Source organism: Drosophila sechellia, chromosome 2R (assembly GCF_004382195.2).
Source record: "Drosophila sechellia strain sech25 chromosome 2R, ASM438219v1, whole genome shotgun sequence".
Taxonomy (NCBI): Eukaryota; Metazoa; Arthropoda; class Insecta; order Diptera; family Drosophilidae; genus Drosophila; species Drosophila sechellia.
In genome coordinates this window covers 3,101,813-3,120,893 of record NC_045950.1, presented here as the reverse complement: position 1 = coordinate 3,120,893, position 19,081 = coordinate 3,101,813, and the positions used below count along the sequence as shown (strand labels likewise).

Here is a 19,081-nt window from a genome sequence, read left to right as displayed (position 1 = left end):
CTTAATAAATTCATCAGGTTGCAGCACAAGTCCTGCATCATCATTTATGCTAAATCGGCTTAACAATAACATGCAAATTGTTAGCAAATTATAAGCAACTGCAGTCAGGAGTAAAATGCGTCATTATGCAATTAAATCCCATTCAAATGGACATTTTCCACACATTATCTAAATGTAGATAGCAAAGGATACAAGCAAATGATTTTGAACTCAGCATCCCTTTTTTTCCAATCCTTCGTTGGCGTCCAGAAATAACTAATTACGGAAACCGGATAGCAAAGGTTAATTACTTCCCATGGCTTTGACAGCCATTTTTTCGCCTGCCTTTTGATTAAGAAAACGTTTTTTCACAGCAATGTGTTTATTGTTAAAAATGGGAAAAGCCTTAATGAACGAAGGAAGTAGATACAAACTTAGCCAATTAAGTAAACTTATAGAAACAAGAGAAAACTATATTTTTAATTATCAACTATTTTTGGGTTCACTCTTTAGACATATTACGTATACGACAAGTATGGAAAACTTGAAATAGTTTGTTTCATTGGGAGGGATGGAGGCAGATTTTATTCGATCGAGTTATTCAGTGAGTTTCAATTTTATTTGTCACTATTTTAGAGGTATGAATTCAAATTGCTATGGCATTTATAGGGATTTTGCAAGTTTTCATGATAAAACATTTTAGCTTAGATATAGCTTAAAGTATACATATTCAGCAAGTGTGTGGCTTAGACAAACTATGACTATTAACTTCAAACGCTTTTAAATGGCAAACATGGTAAAAAATATGTGCAAGTTATCCAACCCGTAAACATAGCACTCAACCCCAGTTTATAAACAAATTTCAAATTCCAATTTTTTGTCATTGCCTTTGCCAGCACTTAGCTACCCGATTAGAGAGATAACCAAACTTAAAGTAAGCCCAGCTTCCGCTTGGAAAACAAGCAATGGTCAACTTATTGCGCTCCAAACAAACTGCATCAGTCAGCAAATCTCAATTCCACAATGTAGTAAAATAATTTCAGCATAAAGCTTTTATTCTAAACATAATTGAAAGTTCAAGAAGTTTCTAATGAAAAACGTCTGGCCAAGGTTGATTGGATTAGGATTAAGAATTATAAGATCAGTCTGAACGGTTTCCAATTAAGGATAAGCAAAAACCAGTGTAGTGTAATAGTGTACAGATAGTGCTCGTTGTGTAAATACTTTTGGCCACCTCTGTATGTGAAAAAGTTTATAATCAAAAAATATAAAATTATATTAAAATAAATTTTTTTAAATAATTAAACAATACCAATTTTATTTGGCGCCAATTGAATTTTTAATTATGCTTAGCATAAAAGCTTTATGCTGAAGGTTTTCACTGCATTATGGAATTGAGATTTGCTGACTGATGCAGTTTGATTGAAGCGCAATAGTTGATCATGGCTTGTTTTCCAAGCGGAAGCTGCGTTTACTTTAAGTTTGGTTAATTCCCTTATCAGGTAGCTAAATGCTGGCAAAGGCAATGACAAAAACAATGACAAAGTGAAATTGGAATTTGAAATTTGTTTATAAATTGGGTTGAGTGCTCTGTCAATGGGTTGAATTGCTTGCGTAAGTAGAGTCGACTTGAAGGAACGATGATTGATTTCAGGAAAATAACTAAATACTAATAAATATTATAGTACTTAGGGACTCGAGTCCTGACTTAAATAAGATGCTATGTACAAGTTAACCTTAATGTGATATGATACAAAACACTTACAGTCTATATAGCCTTACTTTTTACACAGTTCGCATTGTTGAAAACGGCTGGGCTCCGTTGATCCACATCTCGCAGTGATATATTGTTGAGTTTCCTTTTTAAGGCACAGACATTATGTACACCTGGCAGTACTTAGGTCACTAGAAGAGATTTGAACAGATCTATGTGGCCGGCGGCTTGCCGTGCACGCGAAACCGGTAGAGGCATGTATAGGTGGGATGGCCGTGGTTCGTCTCGATCCGCAGCTCGACGATCTCGTACGGCCGTTTGATGTCCAGGTTCTGAACGGCAAAGTACTGGAGGGAAGCACCATTGTCCTCGAACTGGTACTCGCCGAACAATACGGGTTCCTGGTCCTTCTCCTGCTCCAAGCCCTGAGTTGATGGATAAGTCGTATTAGAAATGCACCCCTTCCTTTGACCATTAGTCAAACTTACCCAGATAGTGAAGTTTCGAGGAGCTGATTCTATTCTTCCTGTGGGGGATAGACTCTTCGGTATGTGCTCTAGGGTGAATCCAGTGACGTACACCAACGAGTTGAGCTTTAGCACTGTGGGAAGAAAACTATAAGGACTGTTTTAGCATTTACTTTTCACCCGCGACTTGCCTAGAAATCCGGGAAACCCTTGGAATGCCCAGCACTCCCCTGGCTGCACATTGGGTGAGATGGCGACCCGCGGCGTGTTGGTGGGATACCAAAGTGGAATTCCAAACACCGATATTTGGGCCGACTTTGTCTGGTAGCTCTCAGTGCAACGCGTGGAAAGGATTTGGCCGCCCGCCGACTCCAGGGCGAAGTCAACCAGACCCGTCTTGTCGGCATCGTAAATAGCTAGCACCGTCTTGACTATCTGGCGCACCTCCTCCTCGCGGATATGGCCCTTCAGCGCTTTGGTGCTCTCGTTATGCTTGGCTTCTACAACCAGAAGAATCTCCCGTTTGAGTCGTTGGCTAATGTCGCTCATCAGCAGGATGCTCGAACGCTCAATCTCGTCGCGGATGTTGTTATTGGTGCGCTTGTTCAGCTCTAGCAGCTGCTGCTCCAGGTAGTCCTTGGCCACAAACACGCTGCGCACCCAGGTCTGCAGATCGAAGTCATCCAATTGGCCAGCGGCACCGCCAGCGGTGGATTGCTTGAATCCCAGAATTTCGACCAGGGATAGCTTGATCTGCTTGTTCAGAAGAGCGAACTGCGAGTCGTTAAGCGCAGACAGTTTGTTTTCTATTTCAGCCAGCAGCCCGTGGAAGCGCCTATCCTGGGCCAGTTCGTGCTGCTGTATGCGTTCCAGCAAATCCTCTTGGCCGAGCTTCAGATTGCTGATTGATTGGTGCAGATCGGCGTTCTCCGCTTGCTTGTCTGAGAGAGCCAACTTAATGAAGGCGATTTCCCTGTTTAGACGCTCAATTTGGATTTCTGCATCTGAGGAACCGGAACTCTCCTTTGGATCGAGCTCTCCCACCCGAAGACTAATTCGAGCATCTACAAAGTCTGCCAATGCTCGCGCAGCAAGAATACGCTCCAGCAGGGATGGAAAGTCTATCCTGTCCAGTTGAATGGTGTAGTGCGATTCGTGGAGGTGAACCTCTGATTTAATTAGCCTGGTTATCTCCTCTAAGTTAGCTTGTGATAGTTTAGCTCCATCTTGCCAACCGCCTGAGCTTTGCAGCTCCATTTTCAGTTTTATGGCCAGATCAGACAAATCCTTTTCGCTTAGCTCCGTTTTGTGGACAATCTGATGGAGGTTTTCCTTCATCAGCTGAACAATGAGTTGAACCTGTTGCGGTGCGAGCTCCTTGGAATGCTGCTGCATTTTCAGCTCGACCAACTGCTGCACGTAACTGTTTACATGGTTTAAGATATTTTCGTATTCCTCGGCAGTCAAGGCTTTCTGGATGTTCTGTTCAATGCTGGCCATGTTCACCTTAATGGCCTCGTCTTCCCGCTGGGAACTCCTGACGGTGGCCATTTCCATCCAACTTTTCAAGGTAGCTCCAGCATTTGACAACCGACTATGTAGGGAGCCGAAAACAGCTAGTGGCAGTGGCAACAGGGCTTCAGCCTGCTGAACGTAAGCACTACGTTGATCCTCCTGCAGGAGCAACCATCCTGGGAAAGGAGAAAATTAAACATAGCACTATTAGTTGGCAATCCTTCTACATTTCCAGTCCCCACCAACTTCAATTATCAACCGGACTGAGGTAACAGGGAACTCGTTTTTGGGGTTATTCCAACACAAATGCAGAAGGATAGAGTTCGATTCTGGCCAACTAATATTGCTTTGTTTACATCTTACTTACCATTTAGCGAACTTCCAACAAATGGCAAATAAAACAAACAACTCTTCTTTGTACTTGATGTTTCGTATGAAATTGTTTGCGGTTTATTTTTGTATAGACTATTACAAAGCAAACAGTGAACAAATTACAATTAAACGTTGTTTAACAACAAGTAAGATTTAGTTAGGGCATTGACCCAGACGGATAAAGGCCCTAATTGTTGGACAAGAATGAAGTTTACGTAAATGATTACGAGAGTTCTGCAATTTGAACAGCCGCGAGCTCTATCCTTCTCCCATCAGCCTGTGATGTTGCATTTTGTTGGGAATTGTGTGGGTTAGTGTGGTGGGATATGTGGGGGGCGTTTGCCTATGAATGTGGGTAAATGACAGGACGAAAAACTATAAAGTAAGTGCGCAAAACAGCGGGTCAAGCAGACGGACAAAAAACGGATCAAATGCTTTACTTTGTACTCATATTGTTCATAAAGAAAGTTTGTCATATGTGTCTAAGTGCAAGGGGCGTTGCACCCAACCAGATCACTAAATAAGCAACTGCTGCAGCAGTTCGACCACCAAACGGTAGCCTGCCCATTGCAGATGTTCCCTACACACGCTCATAATAGACTTTATCATCGCCCTGAAATAACTGGCGACCCTTGTTGACCACGTTCTGACCGATGGTTCTCAAGTACAGAATGTAGTCGTCAGCCCAATCGCGAACGCGGACCGCATGCTCGGCGGCCTGAGAGCGTAGCGATTCGAACTGCTCCTGGTTCAGGTAGTCTTTCACATCGATTTTGGGCAACTCAGGTAGGGTGAATGTGTAATCGGACAGGGATTTGGGTGGGAAAGTTTCATTGGGGTGTATGTAATAGAACAGACCTGCAAAGGCAAAGCAAATTAGGCGTTTAACCTTGGCAGACGGCGAATGGAAAATAAAATATGTCATCACATGGCCACTTAAATCTCATCCGCGGGATTTCACTAACAAATTATCGATGGCGTCACGCGACTACCAACGACCAGACGAGTTTATAAATAAAACGACTGGAGGTGATCTATATGGATACAGCATGAATTCTCGAACCGATACAAGGGCACACGCTCTAACATATTTTACTTTACAGCGAAAATCGGACGGTGCTTAGAAGCCTACTCACCCGACAGCAGCAGCAAGGGCAACAAAATCAGCAGAAATATGAGGAAGCGCTTTTTCGACTTGTTTTCCGCATCCGAGGATCGTAGCAACCACGTGTCCAAACTCAGCACCGATCCGATGAAAACATACAGGTAGCGCAGCAAACTTGCAAGTCCTCTTCCGATGGTCTGTACTATTTTCCCCCAAAGTCCAACTCGTTGACTCTGCTGGCGCTTAGCGTAGTAGTTTTGATAGGCAGTCGTCTCCGTGGCCGAGAGATTGGTCACACGACTCCACACAGTGGTAATGCTGCTAACAACCAGCTGGATGAGGCGGATGAGCCACCAGCTCTGCTTTTGCTGGCCAAAAGTGGCGTCCAGTTCATCTGCGGAGTCATAGTTGACCTGCTGGGTATACTTGGACTGGTAGCGGCGGCGGATGAACTCCTCTTGCGCAGGGTTCTGCTGGACCATGTAGTTGACCCGATCGTTATGGTTCTCTAGGCTCTTTCTGGACATGTTGGGCATGGCAACAATTCCTGGCGCCAACTGGCGTCGGTGGGGGGACAGTTCTGAGTAGGTATAGTCCGTCTTGGGAGTTTTGCTGCAAAATAGCATCATTAGTACAGTTTAAAATGTGCAGGAATGGTTCACTCACTTCCAGTACTCGCCAGCATCTCTGTACTCGATGTAGGCCAGATAATCGCTGACATTTCCCGAGCTGAGGTTTCCGTTCGATTGGTTTAGCTTTTCCTGGGCGGAGTTCAGCGTGTTTTGTGTGGTCTCCAGCTGGCTCCTGTTTCGCGGCGTCGATGTGGCGCCGCCGGATCGCTTGGTGAGAATCGACGTGACTGTGCTCGTGATCGAGTTCTGTTTGCGTTTGGCCTCCGGAGTCATGTCGTCGCTCGAATAGTCCGAGGTCAGCTGGGCGAACGCCTTTGCCCGGGTTTTCTTACTGATACTCGACTCCACTATATGCTCCTCTATTATCGTTCTGCAAAGAAGAGGTGTAGATAGTAGTTGGTAAGATTTGGGGAAAATATTTCAGTAAGTCCGTGATAACGTGCTCGGAATCGTTTGAAACGACGAGTACAGCGTATCAAAACAAAAACACAAAAATATGCTTATAATAGCCGCTGGCCTTCAGCGCAAACGACTGTTGTCCCACCCCAGCGTGCTCGATTTAGTGGCTAAAACGTGAAAACGATTTCTGACGGCTGACGTTGGACCCTGAATGTCGTCATCGAGTCTTGAAGACTGATCATCAGACCGACCAGGCTCTCTCGAAATGGGCGCCAAAAACTACCGAAGCTCGACCAGATGCCGCACCCTGTATGCGGCTTTGCCTTCGTTTTCTACCCGCTTCGAAATTTAAATTCGCGGCGAGCGTGAATAACAAAAAGGTGACGTCATGGCGGCGGCACATGGCATACATACAGTCGCTATACTTGCTTAACTGGAATTAATGGTCTGGTTCAGGACCAAAGGAGATAGTTATAGAGTTTAGACTGAATTCTCCTAGATTCCCTGCTCAAAGTGAAATTGACTCGAACTCCGTAAACATATCGAATGCTAACAATTTTACTGCTTATAAGGGCTAAAAATAATGTTATGGGTTCGCGATAAAGGGCTTCGTCTGGAGGCCTATTTCGGGAGTATCCCAGACACTTACTGCACATTGGGGGCCGCCGATTTCCTTTTGAGGTGGTGCACATGCCCCTCCTCTCCGGCGTGCTCACAGTTCTCATGGTCGCAGCTCGATCTCAGGAAGGGGGTCTTGGAACGCGACCGCCGACGCGTTTCTATCTGGTATGTATTTTCGCTCATGATTAGATTCCCTCCAGTGCTCGGGCCCTGCGAAGAAACAAATAATTAACATGGGCAACGATTTATTTGGAGTAAACATTATAACCAGTCTGTGTGCTTGTGCTTGTGCGTATGTGTGCGTGCTAGGCGTGGGTTGTTTACAATTGGGCAGCTGGAAAACATTCGGTCTATGTGCTCTTCACTTCAATGCTCGAGTGCTTTCCGAAGCGAGCTTTCCCCGCCACATTAATGCCGCATTATGCAATGCAATGCGTGTGGAAATGAGCGCAGTGCCCGGTTTTTAATTAGAATGCATTGGGGAGGTAGTTAAGTAGGCAGGCCGCAAAGACCGCGTCTAAAAATAGGCCGGAGCATTTCGGATCGCGAATTGCTGCCAGTGACCGTGGGGATCCATTGGTGGTGGGCCACATAGCCGAAAACGACGCCCGCCCGACCTTTCGAGCACAGATGTTGACTGCAGGGGGCGGGGAAGGGGGTGGCGCTACAGGGTGCTCCGGCGGACCACGCCATCCGCAAACACCGCGCGATAATCAATACAATGGCTTACTGCCCAAAATGAGTTCGCAGCACAGGCGCAAATATTCGTTGATTCCGTGATTCGGTGAAATGGAAACCCAAACAAGTTTTCCACAGCTGCGTCATAACGTACATATATGTATTTATGTAAGTACGTGGATGTAAAAATGAGGCACGCACGCACACAAACAAAAACTCCGCACACTGCTTCGGGCAGTTTGCCCGCAAATATGTCACATACTTAGTAATATTTCTGGTACTGTCGCACTAATTAATTCCTCCGTTAAATAGCTGAATATGAGGTTTGTTTGCAAGCGCCGCGACCGTTTTAAAAATAGCCTCCACCGTCACGACGGTAAAATCACGTCTATTCCGAGCGGCGAAAAAATTCGAATGGCTTGTGAACGGCGAAGACACATCCATTATTCTAGCGAACATCGATGTTTCCCAGCGTATCGATTGTTCGCATGGATCATTTGCGGGGAACGTTGTGAAATGGAATTTGTTTTCATTATCCCAGAGAAATATTTCGAATAAAAATTTAATTTTTTACAATTGTATCTTAGGTTGAACAAATCTAAATATGATATTATATGAAATAAATATAAATATGAAATCTAAATATAAATTTGTTATAAACCGTTCAATTTGTTCCACACGTTTTACAGGGATGTGATAGATTTGCGTCATGGCAGCTTTGAGCTTTCTAAGTATACTGTCAGATATCTGATATCTTTATCTCAACGTTCTATATATATTTATTTAAACGTATTTAAAATTAAATGAAATATCGATAGCATTGCGGACATTTAGCGATGTCTCAAACCACTCGGTACCCGGTTAAGGGAGTTGACAACCCTAAGCAATAATACCACAACAAATCAAGAATTTATTGTTGTGATTTGCCTTGCAAAACCATAAAATATGATAGAAATAACGTGTAACGATCGTCTTGGCAAGAAGGTAAGTAGCCAAGTACCTGAGGCAACTGCAAGCATGGTTGACAAACGATTAACCCACAGGTGCGCGTCAAGTGCAACCCGGACGACACCATCGGGGACCTCAAGAAACTAATCGCGGCACAAACGGGCACAAAGCACGAGAAGATTGTCCTGAAGAAGTGGTACACAATCTTCAAGGACCCGATTCGCCTATCCGACTGTAAGCCATTGAATAGTCTCCTTGTAACGCCTTGCTTTAGCCGCATTTCTTTCTCGCTTTCTCAGATGAAATCCACGATGGCATGAATCTGGAACTTTACTACCAATAAAACTGCGAGGGAGTACCGTTCCTGTGTCGAGTTTGTCTAATTTTTATAGCTTCTTTAATAAATAAACAAATTTTGAATAATGTATACTAGCTGCATATTATTCGTGTGGGTTATGTGCTGATTTTTAAGGTCAATTTGTAATAGTGAAGGGATCTCAAGTATATATAATATTGCTTAAGCTGTATTAAGCCCTTTTTCATACCTTACTAATAAAAAATAGTTATATTGAATTAAAATTACCAATTGTAATTTGCGTTTAATGCTCCCCTTCGACTCCGCCCCTGTAAAATTGGTATTATTTTCAGCGTCTGTTGCGGCGTTGCCAGATAGCGACAAAGGCGTCCAGAGAAAGAACAACAAATATTGAAAACAGCGCATTCGAGATTCAGTCGAAAATGTCCATGATTCCATTCTTTCCCACGCTCAAAGTCTCCGTGGCCAATCGCTACTGGTTGGACATGGCTCCTGCCTCCGTAAACGAAGAATCGCAGACGCGGCGTTACGAGGATGAAAGGAGCAACTGGGTGAGTTCTCTCCAGACACCGCTTTCTGTATAAATTGTTATAAACTTAAACCGTACAGCGAGAGTCCCTTAAGACGGCCGGCACAGATCTGCAGCCGCTGGGCAAGATGCTCACTATACCCGGAATTGAGACCGACGACGAGGATGGTGAGTACAGCAGGACACTGCATTTGGATTACCATTATCGCCCAATTCCTCTCCTGCAGCCAACGATGACAGCGAGGACACGGACAGTCACGATGAGGAGGATGACGAGACGAACGACCGCGTCATCCCGGTCACCCAGGACTTTTACTCCGCCGACGACATCCAGATGAACGACGAGACCTCGCCCACAGCCCCCTAAATGAAGGGGAGTTCCCAGATTGCCCATCACAATGTCGTCCGGCTGGTGGATACACAATTATTTATTTTCGCGTCTTGTTCCCTTTACAAACTGTAATAACAAGTGTCGGATACTTTAGGCTTAAATAAATTATAACATAGTAAGCATGTTGGCTGGAGGAGTCTCCAATAAACATTTTCGGAGGCTTAGCTCACTGGTTAAGGACAGCAGGGGACGAACTGGGAGTAGAGGACGTGGTCCCTACTTGTGCAGCGCCGCCGTCTCCAGCTTCGGAGCCGGCTTGGAGGCCAGGCCCGAAAGCAGCTTCTTGATCTCAGCGATGGCCCGGCCGGGATTGAGGCCCTTGGGGCAGGTGCGCGTGCAGTTCATGATCGTGTGGCACCGGTAGACGCTGAAGGGGTCCTTCAACTTGTTCAAACGCTCAGCGGAGTTCTCGTCACGCGAATCGATGATCCAGCGGTAGGCCTGCATCAGCACGGCGGGGCCCAGGTACTTCTCGGCGTTCCACCAGTACGAGGGGCACGAGGTGGAGCAGCAGGCGCACAGGATGCACTCGTACAGGCCGTCCAACTTGGAGCGGTCCTCGACGGACTGCAGGTACTGGGCCTTGCCCTTCTTTTCGCCCGCCTCGTTCCTGCAAAGGTCGTGGTATTATTAACATTCCAGTACGTAGGGATTGCTCCCACTCACTTGCGCTGCAGCCAGGGCTGGATGTTGCGGTACTGCTCGTAGAAGTTGTTCATGTCCGGGACCAGGTCGCGCACCACGTACATGTGGGGCAGCGGGTACACCTTCAGCGACTTGGAGGTGTTGATGTCGATCTTGCTGATGCAGGCCAGCGTGTTGGTCCCGCCGATGTTCATGGCGCAGGAGCCGCAGATGCCCTCGCGGCAGGAGCGCCTGAAGGTAAGTGTGGGGTCCATCTCGTTCTTGATCTTGATCAGCGCATCCAGCACCATGGGGCCGCACTCGCGCAGGTCCACCTCGTAGGTCTGCATGTACGGCTTCTCACCGGCGTTGTCCGGGTTCCAGCGGTAGATCTCGAACTTCTTGATCTGCGGCTCCTGGGCCTCCTTCGGCTGCGCCTGCTGCTCCAGCTGGGCGGTGCCATTGCTGATGGCTCGCATCTGCAATTTCGGAGAATCACGCCATTACCCATTTTATCCAATTCAGGTGCCGCTGAAAAAAAGGTTTACATAACAGCTTCTGCCAGTTGGCAGTTCCCCCAATTACGGAGTGCAGTTTGCGTGTTTATCTGCGGCGTTTCTATCCCGGACCCTCTACTTCCCCACTTCCGCCTTATATAATTGCACGGCCCAAAAGCCGCCTGCACCCCCGCCCCACCACGCCCCTGAAATCTTGGCCAGAAGAGCCCTGGGCCACCGGGCACTCCACTCACCTGGTTCCTGGCCACCAGGGATCCCACGCGGATCAGGATCTGTCTCGCCTCGGTCGCCAACATTTTCGATGTGGTTTCTGCTGCAATTGAAACGGCACTGCGTTTGCAATTATCGATTTGCTGAGAGCAAATTTAATGTTTTTCTTATTTGCGTACAAAAACTTGCACGAAACTGGTGATGCAGTGTGACCGTGGCGGCCTCGGAGCTGGGAAAGGCACTAAAATATACCACGCGCGCACTGGTCACACAGCTTGTAACGTATTTGCACCTTTGAATTTCGTTTCCCAGTCTATTTAAACTTGGAAAACACTTAGAAAACACTTGTTTGATAAAACTAATAAATTATGTAAGCTACAGCTTCTTCCGAAAGTAAGTTAAGCTCTGTTCTGGGAGGTTCAAAGCAATAAACATTGTTGGAGTTAACTTAATAGTGCCTAATCACTTTGTATAAAAATCAACTTAATGCTATTATCGCAATGATTCTTTGTTTTGTATGTATATTCCCGACATAACGTACTAAGACTTAAAAAGAATTAAATGATTTTAGTAAAATAAAAGTCAGCCACTAATGTTGATATTAGAACAAACTATAATGGTAGGACGGTTTTCATACCCACTCTAACTCGTCGAGCAAAGGGGTATTCTAGATTTCCCAAAAAGTATACAGGTATGCAGGTAGAAGAAATCGTCTTCTTAGTAAGGATCTCTAGCCGAGATCAGCATTAACGTCGAGTTATTGGGAGCTATAAGTGCTAAAAAGTTATAGCTAAACATGTATATTCAACCTACTTTCCAATTTCTGTCAATGTAACGGGAAAATGTCACTGAGTAGCGGGTATTTGTTAGTCGAGGAACTGAACTCTAACGTTCTCTGGAGTTTTTTTTATGATTTTAATGGCTATATTGTTCTGGCATTGGAGAAACCCTGCCCTTGCGGGTACTTCGCAAGATCGTGGGCCAACTATTATGCAAAACTTTTTAAATGGCGTTTGGCAAGTCCTGAGACAGCAGCACGCCGCCTTTGTCAATTGTTCAGTGACCTTTTGTTGTTGGGAAAAGTTTGCGCGCTTTCCCGCCCCGCCCCGCTCCGCCCTTTGTCATTCGCACCTAGAAATGGAAAGCCCAGGTGAAGTGAAAGGCAAGTGGGTCTGCAGTTCGCTTTATGAGCCGCTGCCTGCGAAGAAAGCGGTGGAAAAAACTTTTTCAATGTTAGAGCAAACACGGGCAGCCACTAAAGTTGCCACCGAAGGCTGGATTCCGGCCACAACTTCTCGTCCGCCTATTAAAAGCAAATAAAAACAATGAGCGCGAAACTTAAATAAAACCGTTCGAGGGAAGTGAAAAGAAGGATTTTATTTGTGTACTCGACCGAGCACAAAGCGGCGAAAGTGAGGTCATAAAAGCGTCCTTGGATACATCTCATCGCACACTGGGAGAAAACACAATGAAGTTCGAAAGTAACTCTTAGCGTGTTAGAATTAATGATAGCAAACAGCCATTAGATAATTCCTCTCTGTGCATCCAGTGGCCTGTTTTGATTTCCATTTAAGAGCTGCTAATGCAAATGCGAATGTCTGGGGAAAGTTGGGTAATTAATCAAGCTTGCGCCCCAACTGTTGCCTACTTTTGCGAGACGAGACGAGACGAGAAAGATGGCCGAAATCAATGGGCCCCCAAGCGAATGGCTTATGGGCCGCATGGGCGTATACTTGATAAAGTTCCAGGTCCTCAGCTCTTTTTCCGCTAACGTTAACTTTATTTGCTTGTGCCATTTTGGGAGTGACTCAAACCCGGCAGATACACACCGCATTTGTTTGCTTTAAATCTTTATTTTGGTGGCCTGGCCGAACTTGCAGCCACTCAATGATTTCAGCTCAAGTGCGGATCGATTTGTTGATACACCAACCATTTATTTGCCATTCGTGACGTAGGCTGAGTGTGCGTGTGTGTGTGTGTGCAACAGGGATTGAATAAGTTCGCTAACAATAGACGCAGGCCGCACAAAAATAACCCATTTATTCGCACATTTGTCTGGCTACAAGTCTGTATCGCCTGCCGTGGGTGTGATGTGGTACGATATGATATGGTGTGGTGTGGGGTGGTTTGAGTATCATGGTTGGTGTGTGTATCCGCGCTAACTGTGCGACAATATTGTCAAAGTTTTGTGTATTAAACTGGCATTCATAGTACGTCATTTCCCCGGGGTGCCATAAAAAGTAGACATACACTCCGGCGAAGTGCGGCAGACGCGTCCACGTCCCATGTAATCCAATGCGGGTGCGTCGGAGCGGGGTAGGGGCACCACTTGACGCACTTCTGTTACATGTTCCAATGAATTATTTATGGACAAATCCCCGCCAAAAAAAAAAAACATCGGAGGGCGCTCGTTACGAACTTGACACCCAAAACGCCCTTAAAATAGGCGGAAACCAATGAGAATTACGTCGTATTGGCCACAATTGGGCAAAAATGCAATAATGAGCGAGATTAAATGTCTATGGGAATAGATCAACTGATTGGAAAACGATACATCAATTTAATTTGTTTAATAATTGCCAAATTATATAATCAATTTGATTCAATTCAAATTGAAAGAGATTGAAGGGGGGTTTCTCAACTCGAAGGACTCCAGTGAGTGTAAAATCTTTTCGTTTGACATAACTCGAGTTTGTGTTTCCGCTCTTCTTTTCCTGAATGCGGAATATTTTAAAGCTCCAGCGCCGGTGAGGCAGACGGAGCCTGAGAATCGAAGCACCTGCCTGCGAAATAAAAACGAGAATGTGCAAAGTCCTGTCGCCTTCGGCAGTCCAACGCAGTCCGGCTGCATTTTCGCCGGGGAAATGCTTGATGGACGCTTTTTAATTTAAACCAACTCCGGGGCTGTTGTAATCCGAGAAAGGTGCAGCGAAACAGCCGGGAAAGTCGAGTTGGCGGCAAAACTATTTATCAACCTGATGGCGACACTGCCGTCGACGGCAACAAAGATGTCACGCGGCTCAGACGTCTCGGCCAAGTTATCAAAAGCGCATCAAGCGCGCCAGTTCGAGTGGGTAGCCCCATTGTCGTAGCTTCTTTTTCTGGTCCTCCAGGCACGCACAGGCCGATATCTCCGATGGCGGCACGTAGCTCCTTCTGCTGCCGCCGACACTGTTGTTTAGGGCTACAACGTAAACGGAGCTGTTGTCCGTAGAAGAAGGTTCACAAATTCAATACCGAGGGTGGGGCCAGCCAAATGTTCTGGGAATCGCCACAAGGATATGTGCGAATAAAATGAATCAACTAAGAGGTCATATTACAAATAGCGATGATGGCGTAGGGCGAAGTGTGTTACAACGAATATAATTGAGTTGAATGCGTATTAAAACATGAAGTGTGCCTAATAGTCTCTTCACATTAACAAGTGTTTCGCATCAGTAGTGTTTGTATTCAATATCCTTTGGAAAGGAGCCAAAAACTTTTTAAGCCGGGATTATCAACGGCAAACCTTGTATCTGGGTTGGCACAACTAATCGTTGTTTTTTTCGTCCTTGATGAGCATCTGCGAGTGATCGTGAATAATTCAAACTTATTTGCCTGCGTTTGTGAGCAAGGAGTCGAAACTGGGTCAAAGATAACAGCCTTGGACGCCTCGATGCTGCGTATTTGCGATGGACAAACAACTAGGAGTCCTGGGCAATATTTGTGCGCCTAATGGCCGCCGGGCTGCCTTGATTAACTAGGCAAACAAGGCGGCCAACCCACGCCGAATACGATATTTGCACGGTATTTGTTTATGGGCCCGGGAACTGGCTAATCAAACAGCCTTGGAGGTGGGCGGTGCCAGGGAGGGCCAAGGACGTTGTGGCGTCTCGCAAATGATGTTAATGCGATTTTCATGCGATAAGCTTCGCATTAGCGCAATAAGCCACAAATAATCAGGCGTCTGACAGCACCGGCGTCACACCTGGACGCGATCCGCAATCAGATTCCAGTCGCAAAGGAGCGCACAAGCAGCCAGGAAACCCAACTCCCTGCTAGATGGCTTTAATGCCGAGCAAAAGGCGAATCCCGTTTATTAACTTCCCGGACAGCTTGCTTAAACTGCCGGAGTGCTTATGCAAATGTATGTAAAGTGTTGTAGTCGCCAGCAAAGCGGAGCCAAGGCAAACCCTCCAAATGAAGTGAGAAAATAAAATTAAAACTTACACACTCAGTTTGAACGCCTTTTCTATCCCATCTCCATGCCATCCCCGTGCCATCCCCATCCCCATCCCCAAACCCCATTCAGCTGCTGTGCGGAGTTAAGCGATAAATTCCAGCCATTCAAAGTCAGAGAAGGCGCAAAAAACCAGAGGTGGTGAGGTTGGTAAGGGAAAATATTTGCACAGGTAGCTTAAAAGGAGGTGGGATCTGTTCGCACTGAAGGGATATCTTTATGGGTATTCTTAAATTACTTTTATATGATCTCATGATAAGAATAGAATGGAGCCAATGCCCCCATTCGAGCCCAGTTCCATCTAAAATTATGCTTGATTTAATGGAATTTAATGAAAACTGAAATGAAGTCTATAGATTCTATATCCTAGGTGAAACTGCCCAGTTACTGGCGCATCTCTTTCGAAGGCAAAGACGATGGACGCAGAGGTGTGCTGGCCAAAAGGTAAACAAAATGTAAATTGGTTTCGGTTTTCCAATTCCGTTTTTTCTCTGCTGTGTGCTGGCCAATGCCGATGGAAGCGGCAGATGGTGCGCCGTTCAATGCACCCGATACGGGACGCTTTCCCCAGTCGAAGAACCCATTAGGGCTCAAAGCCGAACGCCATTGAACCTACCACTCCAAGGTGGCTCGGCTCCAGCGCACGGGTGTGAGTTTCGCTGGGGCTCTGGCCTATTAATGGCTTTCCGCTGCCGGCCGTTAATTAATCCAATTATGGGGCGATTACGGTCCACTTGCACATCAAGTATCCGCCACGTGGTGCCGTCTGACAGCAAGATGGAGGCGCTAGCAAAGTCATGTCCAAACCGAACTCCAGTGCTTCCGCCACCCGGAGACCCGGCCGAAAAGCTGTCCCACATGCAAATGCCAGTCGGCCAAGTGGCACGCATCATGCAACATGCGGGTATGCCGGGGCACTTTCAGTGTGGAATTTAATCAGAAAACAATTGCATAAAATTATGCTCAGCAAGGCGAGAAATTAGTTTTTACTCGCACCAAGCGGGCTGCAGTCGCAGTCTCAGGATGTTGGCTGGCAGATGACATGGCCAAGTGGACGGACACACGGCGAAGAGCTTGCTCCACTCCAAAGACCTCCTGCTTCCCCTTCTGTTTGCCCTGGCACTTTTGTTGTCCGACACGATGTCTTGATGTTCAAGAGACTTAATTATTAAAGCAGTTTCGGGCGACCGGCCACCCTTCTGCGATTTGGGCAGCTCCAGTTGGATCCTTTGGAGCTAGCCGCCTGCGAATTGAATGCGTAATTATGAGCCATGAACCACTTCTGGCTGAGCAACAGCTGCCAAAGCGACCGACTAGGAGAACGATGGCGACGGGGACAATTGGCAGGGACGGGTTTGTTGGCTGAAAGTTAATTTTAAGCACACATTTCACTGAGCTCATTAAGCACACAGTCCGCACACTCCATCCGGATCCGGATCCCCCTGTCCGCCCCGTCCGCCCACAATTGCGCTCCGTAAATCGCGCGGATAATCAAGTCTTTGGTTGAATGCAAATGACAGAGACTCCATCGCGTCTATTAACTTTTGATTTGCGCGTATTTGCCGGATGGCGGAGGGTATTGACAGGAAATCTCTTTGCCACTAATTCAGTATATTTGTATGGGGTTTTCTGTGGAAACTAAGTTATTCAGCTAAATTCTGCTGATAAGCTGGATTCAGTTAGTGGTTAAACGTCTTTAAGGGCTCAAGTACAGATAAGTACACATAAATACCCTGCCTATCAGCACCGATGTCTGTATTTAAGGCAATTAATTAGCTAAGAACACAATATATATATGTCTAATAAGTGCAGTGGATACCCCATTATCTGATTCTCAAGAACATTAATCAATACGTTTACAGGAAAATCACCGATAGGCAGACAGACATCAATATTCGCACTGAGCAACTTGAGTTGCGCCCAAATGTGTGCTACACGTTTGTAGACTGGTGGTTAGGGAATGTGGTGAATCTATCAGGAACCTGCGGAATATGCGAGTGCCTTATTAGCCAGTCCTGATTGCACGTGCGCTGGCGTTACCTCATTTATCAGCTAATCAAATTACATGGCCATAATAAGCAAACATTTGCATGAAGGGGGCACAGGAACACAGGGCAGCTTTAATAGGCAATTTGCGTTAAACGCTGATTGAATAACCATTAATGCAACTAAAGAGCCAGTGTGCCACACATGCGATACTAATGACATCAGCAGGTGGGTGGGAAAGTGCAATCAGGTCGTAAACACGTTCCGACGGCTCCAGTGACTGACTTTTGAAGCGACTGGCTGAGGATGGTGAGCCAAAGTCCTGGACAAGGACTTCGACAACAACGACTAGCTGACGACGGGTCGCTCAATGTACAACAGCATTTTCTGCTAATGGGCCGCAAGCAGGGTGGCAGGAAGCGCCATTAGACCAGGTGCCACATGCGTTGATGATGAAAAGAAAATGCATTAGGCCCGGCCATGAAGAGCACGCTCTTGGCCATGGAGGCCTTCAACGTCAGCCGTGCCCACCAGCCGAGTTTATTAAGATCGCATTTATCATAATTACCGCCGGGGCGTTGTTTTGTGTTGTTTCTGTCTGGTGGAGCAGACTTCAACGCCATGTGATGACATATTCAGCAGGCAAAGCGGCCGTTAAATTCCTGGAATTTCATTCCGCAATGGCGAGCCCGAAAACATGTCTATGGTGGTCCTGGCGACATGGGGGAGGCTCATAAAAAATGCGACAGGCAGACCCCATGAAGAACGAAAAGAAAAGCCCTGCAACACAGGAAAAACCGTGTCCCACTTCTATTACGTCAGTTCTATTTCCTTACTTGGTTCAATGAGTGCTAGCCTTTGTTGTCAATTATGGCAAATTATAATTGTAGTAGTAATTAATCTTTGCTTTCTAAAAGGCCACTCTATACTTTATGTTACACTCCTTTGTGTATAATGAAATACCTACGGAATACTAGACTATTTTTCTTTCTGTGCATTAACTGCTGGGGGAAAAAGCCAAGAATTTATACGCGCTGGGGCAGCCTGTGGAGCTGGAGCCGAAACTGGGAATGATTCATGCGGAAATAAAGGCACTCGAGAGTGCCGTAAATATTGCGGCGGCGACCACAACAACTGCGGCTCTGGGAAAGGTGGAAAACAAAAGGAAAGCTTTGCATTTTCGCACCTTTTCAGCAGCGCACATGACTGTGAATCGCCGTTGATTCATTTGCTGAATGTGACAGGCCGTCAGTGAATGTCCAAGTGTCCAAGTGACCAAAAGTCCGGGTGTCCACGCACTCGCTCCGTAAATTCTGTCCGTTGTTTCGTGTCCGCTGCTGGTGTGCATTATTTAATTGACATGTTGATTGTTTCGCATTGCGATTCCATTTTATGTGCACTTTCAGGCGAGGGTGTGAGGCAGTTCCGCCCGGGGGCGGTGGGGGGTGGTCCGCTGTCTGCCCGACTGCCGAGCGGACGGACAAGTGCCTGTTGAAGAGCTGGCCAACTGCGACGACTCACCAAAATAACGCTCAACAGTTTGTTGCGGAGCACTCAGAATAGGAGAGCGAGCAGCAAATGTTGCTAAACATTCGAGTGAATAGAGTCAAAACAAATTGTTATTTCAAGCAGAATAGGCAAGCAATATTATTCGGAACACAACATATCAGATTCGATTAGCTATTCATCTTGATTTCGTGTAAATTCCGAATATTATTATAGCAATCTTTATGCAAATTGTATCTCTTTGCTGATTATGGTATATAAGTACAGGCAGTATTGGAAAACTGCCTAGGAGTAAGATTTAAGTTACGTAGTTAAGTTAAAAATCCTAAAAGAATAATAGAAACCAATTCAT

The 19,081-nt window shown here is 46.0% G+C and overlaps 4 protein-coding genes across 6 annotated transcripts; 2 read left to right on the top strand and 2 right to left on the bottom strand.

Moving 5' to 3' along the window:
* Nucleotides 1-576: 576 nt before the first annotated feature.
* LOC6607899 lies at nucleotides 577-7,929 on the bottom strand. Of its 3 annotated transcripts, none has more exons than XM_032714438.1 (7): nucleotides 7,745-7,929; nucleotides 6,833-7,014; nucleotides 5,819-6,154; nucleotides 5,184-5,764; nucleotides 2,352-3,851; nucleotides 2,182-2,294; nucleotides 577-2,118 (listed from the first exon to the last, which is right to left on the bottom strand). In XM_032714438.1, exons 2-7 carry the CDS (start codon nucleotides 6,985-6,987, stop codon nucleotides 1,906-1,908), a joined length of 2,898 nt encoding a protein of 965 aa, XP_032570329.1. In that variant the 5' UTR covers nucleotides 6,988-7,014; nucleotides 7,745-7,929; the 3' UTR covers nucleotides 577-1,905. The 3 variants fall into 3 exon arrangements, with proteins under 3 accessions (XP_032570329.1, XP_032570330.1, XP_002032653.1); XM_032714439.1 differs by lacking the exon at nucleotides 7,745-7,929 and adding an exon at nucleotides 7,073-7,466; XM_002032617.2 differs by lacking the exons at nucleotides 577-2,118; nucleotides 2,182-2,294; nucleotides 2,352-3,851 and adding an exon at nucleotides 4,087-4,905 and having other exon boundaries at nucleotides 7,745-7,914.
* A 425-nt stretch (nucleotides 7,930-8,354) lies between these two features.
* LOC6607898 (ubiquitin-like protein 5) lies at nucleotides 8,355-8,857 on the top strand. Its single transcript, XM_002032616.2, has 3 exons — nucleotides 8,355-8,466; nucleotides 8,526-8,664; nucleotides 8,730-8,857. The coding sequence occupies exons 1-3, from the start codon at nucleotides 8,428-8,430 to the stop codon at nucleotides 8,771-8,773; spliced, it is 222 nt and encodes a 73-aa protein (XP_002032652.1). The 5' UTR covers nucleotides 8,355-8,427; the 3' UTR covers nucleotides 8,774-8,857.
* Nucleotides 8,858-9,100: 243 nt separating this feature from the next.
* LOC6607897 (anaphase-promoting complex subunit 15A) lies at nucleotides 9,101-9,785 on the top strand. Its single transcript, XM_002032615.2, has 3 exons — nucleotides 9,101-9,297; nucleotides 9,356-9,443; nucleotides 9,503-9,785. The coding sequence occupies exons 1-3, from the start codon at nucleotides 9,169-9,171 to the stop codon at nucleotides 9,640-9,642; spliced, it is 357 nt and encodes a 118-aa protein (XP_002032651.1). The 5' UTR covers nucleotides 9,101-9,168; the 3' UTR covers nucleotides 9,643-9,785.
* Nucleotides 9,686-11,229, bottom strand: LOC6607896 (succinate dehydrogenase [ubiquinone] iron-sulfur subunit, mitochondrial). The gene is made up of 3 exons (XM_002032614.2): nucleotides 11,042-11,229; nucleotides 10,333-10,769; nucleotides 9,686-10,276 (listed from the first exon to the last, which is right to left on the bottom strand). Exons 1-3 carry the CDS (start codon nucleotides 11,102-11,104, stop codon nucleotides 9,883-9,885), a joined length of 894 nt encoding a protein of 297 aa, XP_002032650.1. The 5' UTR covers nucleotides 11,105-11,229; the 3' UTR covers nucleotides 9,686-9,882.
* Nucleotides 11,230-19,081: the final 7,852 nt, after the last annotated feature.

Bases quoted from the DNA above. Each gene is read 5' to 3' on its own strand.
- LOC6607897 (XM_002032615.2), top strand. From the start codon at position 9,169: ATGTCCATGATTCCATTCTTTCCCACGCTCAAAGTCTCCGTGGCCAAT. The intron at 9,298-9,355 runs GTGAGTTCTCTC...TAAACCGTACAG, and splicing joins AGGATGAAAGGAGCAACTGG to CGAGAGTCCCTTAAGACGGC. The intron at 9,444-9,502 runs GTGAGTACAGCA...CCTCTCCTGCAG, and splicing joins TGAGACCGACGACGAGGATG to CCAACGATGACAGCGAGGAC.
- LOC6607899 (XM_032714438.1), bottom strand. From the start codon at position 6,987: ATGAGCGAAAATACATACCAGATAGAAACGCGTCGGCGGTCGCGTTCC. The intron at 6,155-6,832 runs GTAAGTGTCTGG...TCTTCTTTGCAG, and splicing joins TCGGCGGCCCCCAATGTGCA to AACGATAATAGAGGAGCATA. The intron at 3,852-5,183 runs GTGAGTAGGCTT...CTCCTTTCCCAG, and splicing joins GCCCTTGCTGCTGCTGTCGG to GATGGTTGCTCCTGCAGGAG.
- LOC6607896 (XM_002032614.2), bottom strand. From the start codon at position 11,104: ATGTTGGCGACCGAGGCGAGACAGATCCTGATCCGCGTGGGATCCCTG. The intron at 10,770-11,041 runs GTGAGTGGAGTG...CCGAAATTGCAG, and splicing joins CCCTGGTGGCCAGGAACCAG to ATGCGAGCCATCAGCAATGG. The intron at 10,277-10,332 runs GTGAGTGGGAGC...CGACCTTTGCAG, and splicing joins CAGCCCTGGCTGCAGCGCAA to GAACGAGGCGGGCGAAAAGA.
- LOC6607898 (XM_002032616.2), top strand. From the start codon at position 8,428: ATGATAGAAATAACGTGTAACGATCGTCTTGGCAAGAAG. The intron at 8,467-8,525 runs GTAAGTAGCCAA...ATTAACCCACAG, and splicing joins ACGATCGTCTTGGCAAGAAG to GTGCGCGTCAAGTGCAACCC. The intron at 8,665-8,729 runs GTAAGCCATTGA...TCGCTTTCTCAG, and splicing joins CCCGATTCGCCTATCCGACT to ATGAAATCCACGATGGCATG.